At 38.2% G+C, this 22,998-nt stretch overlaps 1 protein-coding gene across 2 annotated transcripts; it reads left to right on the plus strand.

The window, feature by feature from the left end:
- Window positions 1-5,870: 5,870 nt before the first annotated feature.
- OTULIN (OTU deubiquitinase with linear linkage specificity) lies at window positions 5,871-18,238 on the plus strand. Of its 2 annotated transcripts, none has more exons than XM_027681675.1 (8): window positions 5,871-5,957; window positions 7,448-7,768; window positions 9,349-9,422; window positions 10,218-10,312; window positions 11,518-11,661; window positions 13,964-14,089; window positions 15,115-15,384; window positions 16,673-18,238. In XM_027681675.1, exons 1-8 carry the CDS (start codon window positions 5,902-5,904, stop codon window positions 16,865-16,867), a joined length of 1,281 nt encoding a protein of 426 aa, XP_027537476.1. In that variant the 5' UTR covers window positions 5,871-5,901; the 3' UTR covers window positions 16,868-18,238. The 2 variants fall into 2 exon arrangements, with proteins under 2 accessions (XP_027537476.1, XP_027537483.1); XM_027681682.1 differs by having other exon boundaries at window positions 7,452-7,768.
- The last annotated feature ends 4,760 nt before the right edge of the window (window positions 18,239-22,998 follow it).

A 22,998-nucleotide genomic window follows, 5' to 3' on the forward strand; every position in this document is an offset into this window, starting at 1 on the left:
TTACTACTAGTAGAATTTTTTCCCTGAAAAAACCAGCCTGATGTTGCAGGCCAGAATCAGTTTTAGCAGCAGCAGCAACCATGCTGTTTTACACATGCAAAATGCTACTTTTTTCTGGTATCTTAAGAAAACACGACCCACTTGTTTTCTTCATTACAGTATAATAAAAATGCAAACACCTTTTGCAGATTTAATGTAAAAACTGGAGCAGTAACTCTAGTTCTAATCTTTCTCTTTACGCTGAAAAAAAAAGAATATTCAACCAATCAATAAAGGAAATACATGCTTGATACTATGAGTGGAGAAGATGGGCCAACCCACACATGTATGTTTCTTAAATTTGTGTTTCATGAAACTGCTAGAATTTTGCATTTAGAATCACTACTTGGCTTCTATAGACCTATATATCCTCTCTCTCTCTTTTTTTTTTTTGTTTTGTTTTAATGTGGAAACTGGAAAGTCCAAAAAGGCATGAAATATACAAAATGTTATGGCAGGTTTAGTTAATTAATTGAGCCACTAAGTGTGTTCTTGGTCTGGGCAACAGTCAGTAGGACATATTGCTCATTTATTCCGACATATTAATTGATGTGAATGTTGGTTTACTGACAGCACTCTAAAAAAATTTTCTATATAGGGGACCTGATGTGCTCTTTGTTTAAAAATGAAAAAAAATTAGCTACATCATACTGTAACTTCTTTTAATAAATATTTTTATCAAATCAATAGACAATATATTTATTCATTTTAATAATGCATTTTCAAATGTGCAAACTAAGCTTGTTCAAAAAAATGTGAAGCACATTTTAAAAGTGCCTTTGTTTTTTTTCTTTTTGTGAAGACTTGTGACTTAAATTGTTTAGACTGGTGCACAATGAAAAAATAATGACAGTTTTTAAATTTGCAAACAGCCATAATTTTTACCAATGATGTATAGGTTATACTGAAATGACTCACACATTCTCCATTTTCTGTTCAGGGGACTTAAAAAAACCCCACCCACTGCACCAAACCCACAACCTACATATTTTTCTCAGTTGTTTAAAAAAGGAACATAGGGTGCTGGAACTGCCTTTTTGCTTGATGGACAGCAGCATGCCAATTTAGAGCTCACTCTAGGAAAATACAAACCCCAAAACCATACAAGTATGTAGCAGGGAGGAGACATATCTTTCTAAGAATACATCTCCAAAAACTCAAATGAATTCAGGGATGCTGGAGGAAAAAAGCACTCATGGGTAATATGTAATTACAGAAGTATATAACAGATACTGTATTGCCCATTTGACTTTTACTGGTGGGTTTTTCCCATCTGTTTTTCTTCTGAACTATATTCTCCAATAGTCACCTGAAGGACTGATCACCCAGAGGTTTCTAATCATACTCTTGAAAACTTCAGAGCCATTTTCAAGTAGTGCACTTTAATTTAGTATAGCAAAGAAGATAACAACTGTTTGCAAGCACCAAGATGCATTAAATAAGGTAAAAAGCATCAAAATATTTTTTCATGGTGTTTGATGGGTTCTTTTTGTATCAAAACCTCAGCTGCTAGTGTCCTTTACCAGAAAGTAACAAGTACAGAAATATTTCAGACCTACAAAATATGATATCTTGTTTTGCACTGAATGTCTTTGTTGTGTATATTCATTAACTTTTTAAAGGACACTAAAGTTGATTCAGCTAAAAATGAGTAAAAATTTAATCCACTTTGACTGTATGTAAGAAACAGTTCTCTGTTGTAAACTTATATTTAAAAAGACAACTTTCAAGAAATCCTGAACACTCCACCTCCTCCTTATAAACAGTAAGAATAAAAAAGAGCAAAGTCTTTTGAAAGAGAATAATGTGTATATCAGCCAGGAATCAAGGTTCAGTTTCCTATACAAAGCTGTAATGAACACTGATGCATTTTATGACTCTCTACGTCTGTAAGGCTGTCAGAGTCTTCCAGGTAAAAAGGTTTTGCTTTGCCAAGGTCCTTAACTCTCCTGAGTTGAGAAAGTCAGAAACCCAAAATACCACGTGCTGCTGCTGCTTCACTGAGTGCTTTGTAATCCTTTCACTATGTCAGCCTGGGGGAAAAATATTTAAGGAATTCTAAGCAGTTTGGGCAAAAGTATATTAAGCTGCAATATTTTCTTCAGTTTTGGTATATACTAATACATTTTTGTTGTGGGTTTTTTGTGTTTGTTTTTTTTTTAATAATCTTTATTGGGATATATACTCTTATTTGTACTGGCAAAGTGCGATAGTTGTACCTTACACTTAGCAAAGGATATGAAGAACTTACAGTAATAAGTAAACTCTGCTGAACTCATTCCAGCGGAATCAGTAAGCCAGAGATGTGTTCTTGAAAAACTATGAGATATAACACAGAACTGCATTACTCTGGAAGTAGCGCTTGCTGATTTTCTTCACTCACATTCACTTGATTGTGACATTGACTTTGGTACCTCAGGGTTGAGAACTGAAATATCAATTTTATTTTCAGCTAGGAGGCTGAATCTCACTTCTTCCATTGGCATAGGAGCTACCCAGGCTTTCCACTGGAAATTATGACAACAGGAGAACTAGAATTCTAAGTGAAATAGTCTGATCTATTAATAGATCACATACAGGACAACTGGCATGATTTTCGGTTTTTACTGTAGACTTTAGTGATACTTAGTTGTCTGCCTCCTTTGCAGATGGAAGTTTGAAAATACAAGTTTTAAGTGTTCTGGAAGTAATACAAAGATCTTGGGTTTACATGTCTAAATTCTGCTTAAGCCACATTCTCAAAAAATAGTCTTAAAGAGTAACATGACTATTTTAATATCTTCCACAACAGCAAACAGCTGTTCCCTTTTTTTTCTGTATAGATACATCTACCTTGCTTGATCTTCATATACAGTGACTTTTCTATGAATATGTCAACATTGTTCTTTCAAATTGACTTCAGTAATTCAACAGAATCCTATACACATTCTTCTTTCAGTATTTTTGTAATTTGTTCACATACATATATTATTTACCAATACTGAAAAGCAAGATGCTACCTCTGCCCTGAAGACATTGAAAAGGGCAACTGGCCTCTGTTGGAAAATATAGCATTTGTCATTGGATATCAGTGATCTTGTATGGCCCAAGCTCTAAATGAAGTACATATGACTAACATTTTATTCTTCCATCATCCATACAAAATATTTGTAGCAGTAGTGTCAAAAAAAAAGTAAACACTGAATGGCTGTTTTATCCAGTGCACGTAATAGTTTATGTTAACCTGTTGCTCAGAAATGTTACATAATTTGAGCAAATGAGACTTTTTTTTAATTACACATACCTATTTCAATATGGAATTGAGTATACAAATCACAAAAGGGTCTCCTTGTTTTGAGGGGTGTATTTGTTTAAAAATAGATCATCTTAAAAAAAATGAAGAGCTCATCACTTCCACAGTCTTTGGAAAGCAAACTTCAAAACGCTATGTTCAAGTCCCTTTGTCTTTTCAACTTGGTAGTACTTGTAAAAAAAAAAAAGACATTTTTCTTTATTTACTCTGCATTATTCTAGACATCTTTGTATACATTCTTACTGAACTTTTGTTATCCTTGTTTCTTTTTTCTTTAATGTTAAATTAGCTAGTGTTGTTGCATGTTAATTGACAGCTACTGTCTTCTGTCCTTAAGACACTGCATTGTATTTGCAAGCTAAAACTCTTCTTGGAATTTCTGCAACCTGGAAGGCAATGACTAATACACAACTCTTTTGCCACACTTGATCTTGTGAAATGCGTCATGGAACTTGTCAATTATTTCCAGATACTATATATCTGGAATATACACATCAACACTAAACATAAAAATACCCCTTGCTAAGAAAATAAGTGTCACATATGCTCGCAATGTATTGTTTACAGAAGGCAGAGAGAAACCTTATTTGAGGTAATGCAAACACAAAGTTTTATCAGGAAAATCTCTCCTTTGGGTATTTAGTTTTGGTCTTTTTGTGGTGAAGAGAAAAAACCATTTAATCATGTGATTGACATAAGCCCTGTCTGTAAGCAGCTAAATACCAGATGACAGAGACTGCACCCATTCTGGCAAGCTCACATGGCACGCACTACTGTAATGCAGCCTGAAATATGGCACCGTACCATGGTTTTAATCTCATAATTCTCGAGAAATGAAATACAATTTGCTGTTCAGGAACTTTCTGTTACAAGGAAACAGTGCCAAATAGAGCCTGCATAGAATTTACAAATTTAATTTCATAACTGGGTAGAGTTTATCTATTTTTCAGTGTCATTTTATAACACGCTATTTTGCCCATCATGATGAAATAGGTCTAGGTTGCTATTTCACCTATGGAATTTTTATGCTCTGTACTCCTCTGAGGGGTTGTGAAATGGTCAGCCAAAACATCTCTCTCATGAAGTTGCTGAGAGAATAGCAAAAACAGGTAACTAACAAACAAACAAAGTACCGAATCTTAAAAAGGAGGCAACTTAAATGCTACACAATCTAAATTATTTAAATGATGGGAACACAGGAAACAGTTTGGGGTATATTTCAAGTGGACTAGCTGTTTGAGCACGAGTAATTCTGAAATGGCCAACGTGAAACAAGAATGCATTTTGAGACAAACCTGTCAGACAGTTGTTCTAAAGGAGATGTCATTGTCAAGAGCAATCCAACACAAATTTGATCAAAAAAAGAGCAGTGATTAAAAAAAAACCCTAAGTAATGTTTTTTTTCTTTTCTTCAAACATTCATGGTACTCATGTCTCAAGGATAAAAAAAACAGAAAACACTTGTTTACAAAAACATCCATCAGTTTTATATTAATTAAGTTTCATGATGTTTCAACTAACTTATCATTGCCATTATAAATTTTTTTAGGTTTTACTACCTGACCCTTACCTTTAAAATGCTCTCCCAATTCTGTTTGATACTCTAAATACATGTTAATTCAAATTTCTTTACTGACAGCACATTTGTAGTTATTTGCCACCTGTTTCAACACCACTTCTAATACTCAGAGAAAGCATATTCTTATGAGGGAAATTTCAGGAAGAAGACAAATGCTTTTCCATTTTCAGGCCCAATTTCGAGGTGAACACCCTCGAAAACGCTCAAACTGCAGTGGACTTTTTCTACCACAGCACAGCTTTCCGACTTTTTACTGTTCTGGGTATTTTTTTTTTTTTTGGTACTATCGGGCATGTTTGAGTGACATGTAATTTTGAAAGGTTTATATACTCTCTGTGTAGGTTTCTTTTCTGCCTGGAGTTTAATAAAGGCGTATGAGAACTTGGTGGTGCATTTTTTTTGGTCCCGGACGCGAGACTTCCAGCCTCTGACAAGCCCCCTACGATGGTTGCCACATGCACCTGCATCCTTAACAGCACCTGGGCTTCCTCGCTAGTAATTTCCTACGGACCATCTGACAGCCGGAAGGTAACTCATTTCTGCCTTCTCCTATTTGTTGTCTTCGACCTTGGGGGTTGTCATTTAACTCCTTTTATTTCACGCGGGTTCAGGTCGGTGATTTTGCACTCCCCTGGCAGCCCGAGGAGCAACAACCTTCCCTTCCGCCACCGCCCCTGCGCACCGCGCTGGATCCCGGGACCCGCCGCGCACCGCGCTGGATCCCGGGACCCGCCGCGCTCCGCCGCTGGATGGCGGGGCTGGGAGGGGGGAGAGGCAAGCTGCTGCGGCCGCCCTTTCCGGCGGGATGACGCGGGCTCAGGATGCCGGCGGCCGGCGCCCCGGAAGCGCCTGCGGAGCCGCGCAGGAGCCGGGCGGGCGCTCGCTGGGTGGGTGGGGGCCAGGGCTGGCGCTGCCGGGCCCTGCCCGGGGCCCCTCCGGCATGAGCGGCCAGCGGCGGCGGGCGGGCCGGGCGGCGGCGGCGGGCGGAGCGATGCGCTCCCACGTCGGGCCCGAGCGGTGCCGGGCAGGACAGAGCGCGGCGGAAAGGTGAGGCCTCCCCTTCGGCTGTGCGGGCGTGGGCACAGGTAGCCGTGTGCTGCGCTAAGCCTGGGTCGTCCTTCCCTGAGGAGCGGGGATGGGAAAAGTCGGAACGTGGGGCGCGACTCTGCGTGTAAAGCAGCGTGGCCAGCGGGTCGAGCTGCGGTGATGCTGCCCCTCTCTACTCTGCTGCATTCAGCTGTGGGGTCCCCAGCGCAGGAAGGACATGGACTTGTTGGAGCGAGTCCAGAGGAGAGCCAAGAAGTTGATTAGAGGGCTGGAGCACCTCTTCTGTAAGGGAAGACTAAGAGAATTGGGTTTGGTCAGCCTGGAGAAGAATTTGGGGTGATCTAATTGCGACCTTCCAGTAGCTGAAGGGAGCCTACAAAAAAGATGGAGAGAGACTTTTTAAGGCATGTAGTGACAGGACAAGGAGGAGTGATTTCAAACTAAAAGAGGGGAGGTGAGGCACTAGAACAGGTTGTCTAGAGAAGCTGTAGATGCCCCATCCCTGGAAGTGTTCAAGGCCAGATTGGAAGGAGCTCTGAGCAACTTGGTCTAGTGGAAGGTGGCCCTGCCCACAGAAGGGGGATTGCAGCTAGGTGATATTTAAAGTCCCTTCCAACCCAGGCCATTCTCTTGTTCCATGAATTCGAGTCCTGAGCTGTGCTATGGGACTGCTTGGTACACAGCAGGGCTTGTGTGCCAAAGGGCAGTAACATCTGTAAACAAAGGTTTGTTGCAGATGGGCAGCTTTAACCTGGAGATAGAAATATGTTGTTCAGTTTTAAGGTGTATAGAGTGGATATTAAGATTCTGAGTTCGGAGGTGACCAGCTGAGGTAGCAATGAAGTGTGTAGAAGATGAATGTAGCAACTGCAAAGCAACCCGTAACTTTTGGGGAGGGTTATGTGTCAGTTTAAGGTAAATATCTCTAAAAATGTGCTATATGATCACATCCAAAACCCTTGGAGAGCTTGCTAGAATGGGTTGTAGAAATCCTGTCTTAATACCTTGGGCATCATATTGGAAGGCATAAAGATTGGAAACTTTTGCACTAAGCATAATCCTGATGCAGTGGAAGTTTCACATTGCACCAGGTGCACTTGTAAAAGTCCTTGTTTTGCAGGATTGAAACTTGTTTCATTGGGATTTCTTTTAATCCTCAGGTTTTTAGGTGATAATTCACTTTGAGAGTAGCAGGTGTTTAGTCAGTGCACTAATTCTAGTGCGGGTTGTGTTTGAGAAGCTGGCACAGCTTAGTCTTGGTAATAAGCAGAATTGACTTGCCAGTATGACGAGTTTGAAAATAGCTTGGGAGCTGTCTTATTTTACTGAACTGTTCTGAATTTAGTTGTTGGTTTTGAAAAATTTGTGTAGGCTCTGAATCCTTAGAATTACTCATTGGAATTACTATTAAAATATTGTCGTTTTCTTAAAACATGTGCTTTTGTTCTTCTGTGAGAGATACTCTTCATATATTTCTCCATTCTTCAAAGACAGGATAATTTTCAAGGGTGGATGACAGAACCAACCGGCCTTTCTGCAGCTGCAGAGCAGAGTGTTCCCACACAGCTGATGAAGCATAAAAAGGAAGTTGGTGTTGCTTCTGAGGAACTTGGTTCAGCAAATGTGGCTACAGACCAGAAAGAGCAAACTACATCAGAAATAAGTAAAGACTATGTATACAGAAGTAGTGGGAGACATGAGAAGACAGAAATTATTAAATCACTTGTGACAGATCAGGATGAAGCTAGAAACTGTGAACTGTATCTGCCTGCATCTAGCAACTGTTCAGCAGTGGAGTCACCTGAGGAAAGGTGAGGATTTTTTTTAGTATATTAACAGTTTTTCTGTAGAAAGGAAGGGGTCCTCTCAGTTCATGAAGGTAAATTTTTTGGCAAAATTAGTTAATGGTTTAGTGAGATAGGTCTAAATGTCACATCTTAAAATTTGAAGGCCACTTTCACCCTTTAGATAAATTTTTATTTTTGTAGTTTATTAGTGGCTTCTTTCTCCATCTAACGGAATAACTGTGGAGTAGTGTGTTTAGTATCTCCTATATTTATTGTTTCTCTTTTAATTAATAATTATTTAGTATTGTTACAGAAGAGATTTCAAGCAGTTACTTGAGCACTTGAGTAAAAATTAAACTGTGGTTTGATATGACAGCATAGTAGATGAGTTTCCTGCTATTAACCTATATTGGTCTTTATACTAAACGGTTTTTTCCTTCTCATGGGAAATATATGCAAATGATTTGAGTAAGCTGGTTTGGATATAAAGAAACAGAAATACAGTGCCATCATTTAGTAGTGTATACTTTCAAGTTTAATGAAAGTAATCTAATTACCAGCTTTCTGCATTAAACCCTTCCTTGCAGTCTTCCTCTCTTAGTGGTGTAAGGGGATGGGGCAGGGTCACTGCCTTAATTTCTTCCTGGTCTTTTACAAGCACACTATATTTGGGGTTTTTGAGTAGTAGAGTAGAAGCTACTAGTAGTGGTGGGCAATAAATAAAAACCTGATAGCTTTTTCTGCACATGTACTTTCTTCAAAATACAGACTTTCAGTGTAAGTTTTTTTTAGTGATAAACCTAAATGATACTAATATGTTTGGTGGTGTATGTTTTTTTGAAGGATTTTAACTGCGAGACTTTGATTATTTTTTGCAAGTTTATTTGCTAGATGTAATTATATGATAAATGACACTCAGAATCATGTTTAAAGATTCATGGTTTTGAATGTGCAATTTGCAGTCAGTTTTTTGAACATTGCATGGACCTCATTTTTTTCTCAGTAATATTCACATCCAAGCTGTGAGATCTCTTTGTGTTAATGCTAAGCTATACATAGAAACAATATTCTTGTAGGCCACTATTTCCTCCCTTATGGTCATAACTTGGCTTCAGAATGTCTATAGGCTCAAATGGAGATATTTGACTCTTAAGACAACATACCTTCAAATGTTTGTCTGGCTTTCAACTAGCCTGTATGCTGCAGTTTGGATCATGTTAGAACTTCTTTGACTTAGTAACATTCAAACCAGCTGCAGATAGTTCGTTACTTTTCATCATATTCTGTCATGTGTTCTGCTCACTACTGGGCAGGTTGCTCAGTCCCAGTGGTGTGTAGATACAAGGCTTTGTTGAGTAATGGGTTCTTAGTTGCATGCATAGGTGGTGTTACTCATATGCAGCAAAAAGGCATGTTGGCTGGTGTCTTTTGCAAATTCACTTGAGAGCTAATGTTGGTTCTATGAAAATGTGTAAGATGGAAAGAAAATTGAGTTAAAAAAATAATTGTAGAAAGACTGCAGTACTTGCTTGAGTTGTAAAAAGGTTGGAAAAGAGTGTAAGATTTGTGCTGTTACATGAGGTATGTGTTGATTTTTATTGCAGTGAGGAGGACATGTATCGTGATGCAGAAGAAATAGAGAGAGAGAAAATACTACTTCGTGAGGCAAACTCTTCAGGTACAATTGAACTTTGTGTGAAGTGCTACAATTCACTGTAGCACTAATTTGTGATGTTTTGGCACCCTCATTTCCAAGGACTTCTGTGCACAGATGTCTGTGTGCAATAGAAGTTACTTATCATGACTGAGTACATTGTACAGTTTAAGACACAAAAAGATCAATTTAATGTAAAATTAGTTGCTCTTAGTATATTATTCCTGTGTTTATGTAGTTACTTGACAAGAGAATGTTAATCCTTGGAAAAGCAGTCACAGCCTGTATTACAAGTAAATGTTGTGCTTGAAAATTATCAGTTCAATAGTCATCATAGCAGCATCTGTTGCTGGGATGCCTTGTTAACCTTAGTGCAGTGCTATCTGTTTTGAAATGAAGGCTGTTGGGATTCCAAGACAAAACTGTATTTCTTCTTTCTGCTGTTGTCACTGACTTATTCAGAAAGATCTGTCATCTTTCTCCCTGATAGTTTGGCTGCTTTCTGAAGAGAGAAAATTTTGTGATATATTTTTCTGCTTGCTAAGAAAATGAAGAGTACTTTGCTAATTTCTACAGTATTTGCAGAAGAGAGGACCAGAGTGTTCCGTTTTGTTGGAGGCAAAAAAATTGTTTTTCTTCATGTGTAATTTTCAGAGCAAGCTGTTTTTTTCCCCTCCTGTGCTAATAGGTAGCTGTAGGTTGTTCTGCCAGTTTTGTTTGGCACCAATGTTATTTTAAAGTGATAGTGTATTTAGAAATTTGACACACTTTCTGCCTTGTTCTGTTTTTTGTATAATGTTACATATTCTATTTTGACAGAATATAAACTAAGTGTTTCACCTGAAATGGACATCATGGAGTATTGCAGAAAAGAATGGAGAGGAAACACACCAGTAGCAAAAAGGATGAGAAAGGTAGCAGTTCTATTTTTGTTGAATTTCATTAGGCTTTTTTTTTCATTTGTATGTTTGCTAGGTGATTTCCTATGGGATCAATCTTTAAGACAGGAAATACAGTAGCAGTGTTTTACATTGTCAGGTCTTAGAAGTGGCTGATAACTGGAAGGTGCTTTTTGTACCCATTCCAAATGTGTTTTTAGTAAGGCTACTTGCTGGTAGTGTAGGGATTTGATTAATACTGTTCTTCTTTACTGTTTTCAATTGAAATTTTATATTTTGTTTATTGTCATGAAATGCTAATTTTGTGGACTGTTGAAATGCAGAGCAGATTACCAAATTTTTGGACAGAAAACAAATAACCAAAGTTGATGAATTGCATGATTTTTAAGGTGGGGAGCTTTAATGAGTAGGCATGGGTTTTCTTAAATTTTTCCTGAGATATTTTTTTCCAGGTTTTGAACTAGTGTTTTTATATTAATCTTGAGCTAGAGTAGTAGAAAATAAAGCAAAGTTGTTTTGTTGTTGTTTGAAAATTTAGTGATATGTATGAGTAAACATAAAAAAAGTAAATAAAAAGATGCCAATTTCAAGAGATTACTAAGAAATACAGACAACACAGGGTATTGGCTCTTGCTAGGTGAGCTGGGGAGACATGTTGAGCTTTGGAAGTTCCATTTCAACATTGTGGCTTTTGCTAAAACTGTGTGTATGGGAACAGCAGGGAGGGAACAAATGGGCTGAGGCAGTGTCAAGATATTTCAGTGTAAACACAAATGTTCCCTGAGGCAGAAGCAAGCTACATGTGACATGTGTTGAGTAAGTAGCATTAACTATTTCTGATACTTCTTGAAAGCATGATATGTAGCCTTGTGTGTGTGTTTGTATGGTTTGTTTTGGAAACCTAGATGAGTTAGCTACCCATATTTCAATGATGTTCATATTCTGTCATCAAACAAATACCTCAACCAATTATCTACTTAGATTTCTTTAGTTTCTTGTTTGTTTTTCAGCAGAACTAGGGAAGTGGGTTTTTTTTCCGAAGCATAATTTGTGACATAAAAGCATTTGAACTTCCAAAATGGGTAGTGGGTCAAATGTTTTTTTTTGAAAATAGCATTAGTTATGTGAATTCTAATATTCCAATATTTTTTATGCTACAATGTGTGACCTTAAAGTGTTTTATTAATGCTTTCACATTATTCCGATTTTGTGTTTTTTAGGGATATGAAGCAGTTGCTCAGAAGTTTGCATCTATACGAAGAATACGAGGTGATAACTATTGTGCTTTCAGAGCAAGTCTTTTCCAGGCATTAAGCCAAGCTACCCAGTTACCAAGCTGGCTGCAGAGTGAGGATTTGACTATGGTATGTCTCAAACTCTGATCTTCTTCCAGTAGAGGAATATTTGTTCTAACCTATTTGGTGATTTTATGATCTCATTTCTCTGTTATGCCATATATGCTCACTTTTCAATATCCTTTGAACTGAGAAGTTGTACTGTTCGATATTGTTTGTGCACAGTGATTCTTTCACCTTGGAATTGAGTCCAGCTGCCCTTAGTTTCCAATTTATAATGTATATAAATGTTACTGTAGTACTGACTGTAACGTAACTTGTCTGTCTTCATCTTGCTCTCTTGGTTTCTTCTTACTGCATGTAATATGGCAGTAAGAGATTTTCCACAAGATAGCTGGTAATAACAAAAAATGTAGATAATTATTCTAACATTTGAGAAATCCCCAGCTTTTCAAAATTATCATGTGTGCCATACATGGTTTTTCTAGGAAGTGGAATAGCAAATTGGATGCTGTAGGCTTTTCAGAATGTGTGTAATTACCTGTGTCTTAAATGTTACTTAAAATAAGCTTAAGAGCAACTCCAACCTGACATGAAGAACAGTTCTTATGGAGCACTGATGTGCAAGCAAAGCAAGGTGTCTTCCTAAGAGCAGAAGAAGAATATTGCAGAATTTGTCTTGTGTCGACAAAGCCAATTGGTGGTATTGGTGAACATGGAAGAAACATGTGAGAAGCTGCCTACACAAGAGTGACCCACCTCAGAAGAGTAAGGTTCCACTTGTCAGGATGCTGCTGGGAGTGTAAATGGTGAATGCCTGATGCAGATTCTGTGTGTAGCAGTCCAGGTAGAATCACACTGCTCTCGTTATTTTTCTGTATAACTTGAGAGGCCATTTTAAAATTTCTCATTGTGGTCTCTATCATTGTTAATTAAACATCTCCTGATATGTTTTTGTAATTACTGATAAAAATAGTTCTATGAACGTTTTACTGTAGCAGTAAGTACATTGCGAAATGGTTTCCTTTTTATAAAAAAACACATTTCTCAGGTGACAACCATTATCACATTAAAGAACATAGTTTCGCGGTGCTCTATTAAAGAGTGTGCAAACTTTTTTTAAAAATGGTGTACTTCACAGTTTTTAATGATAGTCATCTTTTTTTCTTCTTGCTGGTTCATAGAGGAAAATGTGTCATACGATAATTAACATTTTTTTAAAAAAGGCACAACTACAAACCCAGCTGACTGAAATGATAAAGTACTATGCATCAAAGCAGAAGGCATGTAGGAGAAATGCGTGTAGTGACAAGTACAGTATTGCCAGCATATAGCTGGTAGTACAAATTTGTCAGTTTTTTGGTGTTTTGTTGTTTTTAATTTTAAATGGTGTTTACATGCACATTTCTAGTTGTAGAAGTTACTGGCATGTAATTTTTGATTACTTAGTTTTATGTGTCCTGTTAGCATAGGATGCCAGGCTGGAGGGGGAAGATCTGTGTGTATCTGGCACATATTTGGTTGCCATTAAAGAGAACATATTACTGATTTGGAATCCTGATAAAATGAAAACTGGCTGGTAATGGCTGATGGCATGTGTGTTGCTCTAGCCAAGTATTTAATTCATTGCAAGATGCAAGGTGCTCTTCCAGTTCTAGTGGTAAAAGGGGTTAATAGATGAGGATAAAAAACTGGATGTGCAATTGCTAGGATGTCCTTAAAGAGAAGTGTAAAAGCTCTTAACAGGTGTAGCTCATGAGCAGTAAAACAGGCAGTTCTGAGGCTAAAACATGATCTGATGCATCAACTAATTCCCAGGTTGTTTTCTTCTTTAATAAAAAACCTGTCATAGAGTGCTTGAATTATGCTCTCTGAAAAGGAAATGTAATTTGTGTGTCCTGGGCAAAGTAGTTTGCAGTCCACCAAGACTTCTGGATTATGTGGCGAACATCATCTTCTCTTCTGCTGGTTTAGGGGCACTTTGAAACACAGTCGCTGTCATCTGTCTCCTGGTGGGAGGTTGTTTTAATTAAAAAAAAAAAAAAGGCACAAGTAACTTGGTGATTAATTTTTCCAGTGCTTAGGTGTTTTGTTGATCTGTAAATCATGGCTAGGCTTCGCGAACGAAGATTTGGGAAGGGCTCTACCCATGTTTGTTACAAAATAGACCAATATTCTGACTGTTACCCAAAAAATATAAAGAGACAGTTGTGTTTGGTTACGATCATCTTACTGTGACATCTGTTCAAAGGAACATATGAGGGATTGTTTTAAGGTGCAAAATATTAGAAAAAAAGTAAAATATGCAAGTTAGTGGCTTTCCCTTTCCAGACTTTTGACTTAAGCTCCCTTTTCTTCTCTCAACTTCCAGCTTCCTGAAAACTTGCTGAACAAGTATGACTGGATCAAGCAGTGGCAGCTAAAACAGAAACCAGGCAAGAAGATGGGAGAAATAAGTGATGAAATTAAAGAATATTTAATACTTCTAAGGAAAAAGGTTGGAAAAGTATTTGTTTATTCTTGGTCATTTACAAATAAAAAAAATGTCAAAGATTTTTGAATGTGGTGAATTTAGCATAAGGATGCTTTCACTAGTGAAAGTCACTTTTCTGTATGTATACTGCAAAAAAGTCAAGTAAAGAATGTCTGTTCAGATATGTGAGAGATGTGTGATCTTTCACTGCTTGCGATAGCCCGATGCTGGAAATAATGTGCAAGCAGCTCTGCAGAAAACTGTTAGACTGGTTTCAATGAAGAAATCAATGTATCAGAGTAACTTTTTGCCTCTATTATTTCTTGTATTTATTTGAAGGAATGATATGTACTATGGATAAATCCTGTTGCTATCTAGAACAGGTCAAGGAAAGAAAAATACAGAACAAAACTGAAGTAATATCAAAGGAGTAGGTTTTGGTTCATTTTTATACGCTTTTATTCTAGGTTAGCGTCACAGGAACGTGGTTGTGCCCTTTCAGTGCTGATTCTGTATTACCTAGCCCCATGCCTTCTCCCTCTAGGAACTCTGGAACCTATTGAAAAAACTTCAGCTGTTCCTGTCTTACTGTGAATGCATATTTTCTTTTTATGAAGGTTTTTAAGAGTATTTTAAAGGCTGCATTCAAGCAGTTTGAGGACTGGACTAAAATACGTATTCTAAGTAACAGAAATATAAAGAATATGAATTATGTACGATTTATGGTACAGAAACAAAAGGGCTATTATCTTACTGCTTATTGTCCCATGACAGGATTTTTTCTGCCATCTTGCAACAATTTCCAGCATACCCTCCTTTTACTTTGCTTAAGGACCAATGAAAACAAAATCAGACTAACTGAGCCTGACCTTGATAAGGCTACAATTGTGGAAATATTCTTGTTTGTTTCTAAAAAGGCACAAAGCCCTTTGTAAATTAAATTCTGAGTGCCTGTACTGAGCATCTGACAAATCACAAGTGGCTTTTTGCAACTCTTGCACGGTGAGGGCTATTAATTTGTTGTGTGATGGTTTGTTTGGTTTTTTTAGTGGAAGAATATAAGTGAAATCAAGGATCCCATTGAAAAACAAGAAGCTTGTGATAAATTGTTTAAAAATGAAGAGGAGGAATACAGTCTCTATGAAGCACTGAAGTTTTTGATGCTTAATACTGCAATTGAATTATACAACGATGATAAAAATGGAAGGAGAGTGCCTGTCTTCTCCTGGTTACTGTTTGCACGGGATACATCTAGCAACCCTTGTCAGTTAATGCATAATCACTTGAATCATATTGGTCACACTGGAGGCCTTGAACAAGTAAGGAGAAATTGTTCTCATAGTGTTATTTTCCTGTTTTGAACATTTTAGTTTCAAGTGGTTTAAGAAATCACTCAGCTTTTGTTGGGCTGGTGAAGTGGGGTGGTGTAGTGTCTGGTCTTTTGTTGGGAACAGTATATTAGAACTGCTTGCTTGTAGTGAGGGTTGGTAAAGACCCTCCTTTTAAATACTGGATTTTGTCTGGCAGGTGACAGGTACCATTCTTTGGATATAGGGTTTTCTGTTAATAGAACACTTGTATGAATCTCTTAACTGTTAGCTTTTTAAAAAATATCATAATAAAAGCTGATACTCCAATTATGAAGAGAAGATCACATGTAGCACATATACCTGGTGAATTCTGATAAGCTAATGACAATTATTGTGTTATACGTGGCATAAATGGTACACGTATCACAAAAAAACTCCCAAACCAAAGTGCGGTAGTTAATGAACTGAATAGTCTGAAAGATTTTAGAAACATCCATTTAAAAAAAAATCCCATTGAATACTTTGCAAGTGGGATGCTGCACTTAAATTCGCTACTTAATTATAGACAGTAGAAGCATGGAAGTATTATGCTTTGTTTATTGTTTTAAAAATCTGACAACTATAGTATAGATGAGACAGTTTGCTGCTACTCTTAATTTAAGTGATTCATTGGTGACTTTTTTGCTGCTCAGTTTATTCAAGAAGTTATGTCACCTATTTTTGTGCTGACTAGATTTGTTTATTTCAGCAATATTCTTTGTAAATTGTTATTTAGAACAGGGTATGCTTGCCACTGTAGTAGACAAGATAGAATATTTTTTTCAGCTTCTTTCTCTGAATTCCTTCTCCTGTCAACAGGTTGTAAGGGCTTTCCATTTACTTTTTATTTGGCTGGAGAGTTCAGAGTATCCTCTAAGAGTGAAAGGATCATTGATTGAAACCTGCTCTTCCCTGGTTTAGTGAACCAACAGGATGAATACTGATACAAGAGAATGTCTTTCCTGCTTGTTTGTGGTGGAAGGGAAGTTCAAATTCTCTGTGTAAAGTAGCTTTCTTTAGGATTAATATCCTACTATGCCACTGTGGGTCTGAAGAGCTTCGTGGAAGCTCTCTATGTTATCATAGAGATATATGATTGAGATACTGAAGTAGAGATGTTCATGTATATGCATTCTCACTTCATAATTTTTTCTTTGAAAAATTACATCTGATAGGTATTACTTTTGTAGTTTTATGAGAAAAATCTTGTAAAAAGTATGTTGAATTTTACACATATATTTGTTTTTTTGCAATGTAGGTGGAAATGTTTCTTCTTGCTTATGCTCTGCAGTATACCATCCAAGTGTATCGGCTCTATAAATATAGCACTGATGAATTCATCACACTTTATCCCAATGACCCGGAGGAGGATTGGCCTGTGGTGACTCTCATAACTGAAGATGACAGACATTATAATATTCCAGTCAGAATGTGCCAAGAGACAATGCTGTAAACAAGTGATTTTTGGCAGACAAATCTGTGCTGCTTATTGAGGTTTCCAGGGCTGTTTTGAAATGGGACAGTGACAAAATCCACACTATTAAATCTACAGCAACTTGAAATCTGTGTTTTGGAAGTTGACATCTGAAATGAAATATCAAATAGGTATTATCTTAAATAGTAAAAGTTTTGCAAGCATGGCTTTTGTTGTCCATTTAGAAAAGAAAAAGGAAAAGAAACTTCTGTAGTCTTTTTTTTTTTTTTAAGGGCTTACTCTGAAAAAACTATAGATTTATTTCTTTTAAGAAGGATAGTGAGACTGGGGTAAGAAAGTAAGGGGGTAATGTCCTGGCTGGTATTTTTAATGGTGCTTAGAAGCAATTATAGAAATCTTGGATCTTGGGAAGGACTATAATTCTTTTGCAGTTGGAATTTAATGCCTGCCACGATTTATTCTAAAAGAGAGATGTTACTTAAAGTTTTCTAATGCTTTGGGTTTATTTTTTCTACATGAGCATCTCATATTTAGAAGCCAGTTGTCTGTTACACTCATTTTCAGTGTAACAGGCAACCCCTGGAGAGGAACATGGCAAATGTAATAAAGGAGTATAAAAGTTGTTTGATAGTGGGTCACAGAATTCCTGCTCAAGTTGCGATAGCTGATAGGAGATAACCACATGCCCGTCAACTTCCATGTCTGTTCACATTATTGTTCCAGTAATGTTAAACCTCACTGGCAGCTGCTGTGGAGATCATGAGGATTTTAATTTGTCCAGGGAGTGCAGTAGATGGAAATAAACTTCTGGTGCAGCTTACTCCTCCCAAGAGTGGAGATGTGGGAGGTTCTGTTTCTGCTTACAATTATTCATTATGCTTTAAACTGAAAGAATACAGCATGTATCAGATGCTGGGAGTGCTAAAAAAACCTTTAAAAATCATTAAATAATGAAGCATTCAGCTTTTAGGTTAAAGTGGAAATATGCCCTACAGAGGACTCTTGAAACAAGAGAGTGAAAGCTGATTTAACTGAAATGCTGGTCATAGACAGTTTACTTGGCTTCCTTAGAAGGCCTTCTTATATAAACAGAATAAGATGATAAAAACTATTCATTTGAATATTCGGGAGGAGATGGCATGCAAAAGTTTTCTGCTTTGTTCTACGTGAAATTAATTTAACTATTATTGTGAAAGGTAATTACACAATGAGAAGGTGTATTCACTATGTTCTAAAATGTGTTTTATACACAAGTTAATGAGGTTTATCATGTACTCAGTGTTATATTTGTCATGTTGTCTTTGCCTTTTAAAACAACTAGTTTGTTACTGAACATTTCTGGGAGCTACAAGGGAATAGAAATAAACGTAATAAATTAATCTGGCAGTATTTCGTTTCTTGTTTTATGGCCTGTTCTCTGTCTTGCTTTATATTTCTGATGTTTTCATTTTGAAATCCATGTTAAAGTTAGTTTGTGCTTGAACACTGCAAAGCATACTAACCTATGTAAAAGAAGTAATTATTGGCTTTGCTGCTTGTACATGGGCAGCAAAAACAAATAATTCCCTGAATTGCTGTTGTCCAAGAAAAGCTAAAGAGGAAAGAAAAATAAATCAACTTTTGCAACTCACTTAACCCTGATAAAAAAGTTGAAGTTATCATTTAAATAACTGAAATTATCTAATTGTGATATATTCTTGAGATTAAAACTTAACACCTCTTTGAAAAAGGCCACGTTGTGGCCCTTTAGGGCAGTGGCTCTCAAAGTATGACAAAAGCTCCAAAGCAGAGGCTTTTTAGAGGCCAAGTTTGCAGCCTTTAGGTATGAAAACAATTCACATAATTGACTTGTATCTTGAACTCGGAAGGCAGGATGGGGTACAAGATACTTAAGTCACATATAGTGCCTATTTTTCACTAAAAACTGTACCTGTCTACACAGAGCTTTTATTTTGCCTTTATTCTGTTTCTTGGTAAGAAACATGCTATCAAGTTAATGGATACTTATCCTTCAGCTTCCTTTCTTTTGGTGGAAGAGTACAGCAGAAGTTCTTTGTATAAAGGAAAAGAGAAGTTGCCTTGCTGTACCATGTGGGAATATTTGGCTGTCCGCAGAGAGATGTGCTGAAATGGTGCCGCAGCAGCAATTCAGCAAAGCTCAGACTGGGTATGGCTCTGAGAAGCCTGATATGGTGTTTTGTGGGAGCTCACTCCAGGACCTGGCGTATTCGGTTCAGGACTGTGACTTATTCAGATAGTTGAGTCAGAGCTTGACCAAATCTTGGCCAAGTTTATTTTTGTGTGACAGCAACAGCCCTCTCATCAAAAACTAGTGAACGAGGGTGGAGAGCAAAGTGAGAACTGGTGAGAACCGAATGGTGGACATGGTCATACATCCCTTTGTAGGTGTTAAGTGAAGGGGTGATAAGGAGCTCTTGCTTTGCACATCAAGTGCAGGGCTCAATTTGTCATCTCACGTCCCTCGTATATACTAGTGTCAGTTGTATAGCCCCTGCATCTTGTTTTCTTCTGGACATAATTGCCATTTGTTTTCCCAGTACGCTAGCTGGCAGGATAGGCCCAAGAATGTCTGAAGAGGGCCAAATGTACTTCATGAATGCTCCCTTTTTTGGTAATGGTGGAAGATGATGGGTGGCATGTTCTGGAAGCTTCCTGCGATGAATATTTTTGCTGTGACATTGACTAATGTTCTTCAAGCCAGATAGATTCAAAGAATACATCCATTTATAAATTTTTGAGGAGAACTTTAGGCTCTCAGAAGTGGAAAAGAAATGTTAATTCTACAGAGCTGAAAGTGAAGCAGGGAAGGTTCAGCATGGTACAGGCCTCTCAAGGAAGGTGGCTCTCTAGTCCCTTTTCCCCAGAGCACTCATTTCTGGATAGGTGCTGATGGGTTCTTTTACTTCTATTAATAGCTTCTATTTAAGTCAATGGGATGGCAAAAAACCACCCCAAAATGTACTAAGCCATCAAAGAACTAGTCAGTACTGACTAAAAATTGTTTTGTCAGGGATACTGGGAGAATGCTGTGGCATGCTGGGAAGGAGGGGCATACTGAATGTGATCACCAGCTGACTCGTGCAGAGGATTCTTTGCCCAATTTCCCCCATTTTGGAATTGTGGGGTTTGGGGTAGTGATTTTAGACACCTGCCCACCAGATCTTTGACATGATATATTGCCTTTGGGCTATTGCAGCAGTGGCTGCTGCAGGTGTTGTAGTAGCTGGCCTCTCTGCACATGCTCTTCAGTGTCAAGCTTTCAGTCTGACAAATACAATTTTTTTTAATTGAAAAAACCTCATTTTATTGAAATTATGTTATTACGTAGGACAGAATTCAGACACTGCCCTTGTTAGATCTGTTGTGCACCCACACAAATTCAAAAAAAAAAAAGGGCTACATTAATGGTGAAACTAGTACTGTCCTTCTGAAACAGTCTTGTGGCATTTTGCAGACGATTCGCTGGAAATGTTCCCTTGTAGCCTACAACTGGCCCCGGTCTCTGAGTGGCTCTGCAGAGGAGCCCCGGAGGCCCCCTCACCCCCGCGGGGGGACCTCGCCCTCCCCTCTTCTCCCCGTGTGCCGCCAGGTGTCACTGCAGGCCAGGGGACAGCTCAGGCTCCCTGCTGCCCAGCTGGTGGCACCCGGAGCCCGCCCTTCCCTCCCTTCCCAGGGCACAGCGAGGGCATCTGCTGACTTGCCGTTTCACCTTGGTGCTCCAGCAAACGCAAGGCGCAGTGACGGTTCATAAATACCGATCGTGCTTAGGAAGTACGGTGTGACTAAAATGCTTTTTGCCTTGTGATCTAGTAATCTCAAAAGACCAGGGTTTAGCAGCTTTAGCTTTACCTTTATAGACCTGCATGACACAATATAGTAGTTAAAATTAATAATGCATAGGTAGATGAAAGACGTTTTAAAAAATGTGTGGAACACTGTGAAATTAAGTGGTAAGAAATTTGAGAATTTTCATTCCTTTACATGTTCATCTTTTTGAATATCAAGAAGTTCAGCTGTTTTATACCTTGAATAAGAATCTGCGGGTAGGGGTTGAGATTTGTAGCAAGTCCTCTCTTTGGTTGCTGAAGTATCTGGTCTTGGTTTGTATGCATCCAAACCTTCAGGTGATGTATTGAAGCATTTGAGTCTTCACAGCCAGGATAATTCCGTAAAAGTTAGAATCTGAGACATGCTGATGCATTCTGAGCAGTGTTTCTAGGATAATTTACTCTCTCTTCAAAAACATGAGGCTTTATAGTGTCAAAAAGGATGTATGATGAGAAGTGGTGAGGTTGGATTGTCAGATTGTCCAAGAGTAAATAACTTTTAAAATTTATAAACCAGACATTTCCAGACATTTGCAGGTGCACAAAGCATATTCTATTTTTACTGTCCTTATTATAGAGTGGAAAAAAACAATTCCAGCCATAGGTGTTTATAAAGATTTAATGTGCCTAAAAAAACCAGAATAAACATGATAATAACCTTCTATTACTGCCTATACTATTGTTACTGAATTGCTGAGATGACAAAAATTATTTCTAGCTGAAAGACATATTCAGTGTAAAACAGTGTATCGGTAGACTACAGGATGTAACTATAATAGGCTATATATTTAGAGATGGACCACTTGCTGGACTGTTACTGTTTGATGTTTCTGAATGTTTTCTGCATCATAAGATTTTTTTGGTTTTTCATGAAATGTAAGAGAAATGATAAATTATGTTTAGCAAGAAGCATGTACAGAATGGGCCATAAACCTGCAAAGTTGACCATTTCACTCAAACTCTTTCCAGAGCCCCCTTCTTTGAATGAACTGGGGTTTTTTTTCAGTATTGCAAACATTTTGGCCTTTATTTTAAAGCAGAAGATCTGCGTGTTTTGCTTAAAGAGTGGCTCTGCAGAGCTGAAAGTAAGAGCCTGAGTGAGAGCCTGCTTCTTGCCCCTTCTAGGCAGGTTTCTCTCTTGCTGCCAAGGTTCAGCTGCTGTGTCAGGGTGTAATGAACTGCATCGTGAGTGCACTTGCATTTTGGAGGATTGTGTTCCCTTCAGGAAGCCAGCAAGCAACAGTTAAGAGAAGTTTCTGTCACCTGAGGATCTCTTTTGAATTTATGGTGTTGAGGAGTGGAGGTGGGCAGAAGAATCAATAAAATTTCTTCTCTGGGCTCTTGTTATGCTGCTTGGCTAATAGGGTTGAAAACAAAGAGGGAAAGGGGGTTTTACAACTAAACCAGCAGGAAACCTACCAAACTTCAGGGAGTTAACAGTTTATTTCCCTTGTGTTAAATAGCATGTACACAGTGGCAGGCCAAGCTGCCTCCTTCTGTGAGCCTCAGACCCTCATCTTCCATTCAGGCCCTAAGATCATCCCCAGCAAACACCCAGCTGGAGTATCACTGGCCTCCTGCACCTCCTGCAGGTATTACCACAGGGGACTGGCACATGGCACTTATGTACTAGCTTTTAGTATCTAATATTAACGCTACTTTTAGACAATCAAGTGGTTCCATGGTGTTCATTTACTGATGAGCCCTCTTTAGAGCTCTCTTCACTCAGATGTTCTGGGTTTTGTCTCATCAAACCATGTTACAAACATAAAACCTCTTTTGATTCCAAAAAATAGTCTTTTTAGAGGTAGTAGGTGAAAAAGAAAAATAAGTTGAAGCAATGCTTAGGGCTGTTTAAAGCAAATCTGTGATAGCTCCCACAATCAACCAGTTTGTAAGACTCCCAGATGAAAGGTCCGGGTCCCCCCATCACCCCGTCCCATGGATGCTCATTTTGATGTGTCTGACTTCCCAAAGAGAAGATGTAAAACAACAACATGGAAAATGTGAAGGAAATAACGATGTGAAATTTCCTTTGAGAAACCAGGATAGAAGGTGTAAGATCTGCAGTTGTGAAGGCAACTCTGTTGCACTGCAAGGACTGCGTTAACCTTGGGGGGCTTGCCACCAAAACACCCGATTCTTCAAAGAGATACTGCACTGGATGATGTATGAATTAAGTACTTATTCATGGTAGGTGAGCTGAGCACAGAGCAATCTATTTTGGCTGTAGTTTTGGGAGCCTGGCTCCAGCTGCCAGGAAAATGTTTCTCTGCTCATGAGACACAGGAAGATTCTTCA

This window comes from Neopelma chrysocephalum, unplaced genomic scaffold (assembly GCF_003984885.1).
Source record: "Neopelma chrysocephalum unplaced genomic scaffold, ASM398488v2 Primary Assembly neopelma1_22b, whole genome shotgun sequence".
Classification (NCBI taxonomy): Eukaryota; Metazoa; Chordata; class Aves; order Passeriformes; family Pipridae; genus Neopelma; species Neopelma chrysocephalum.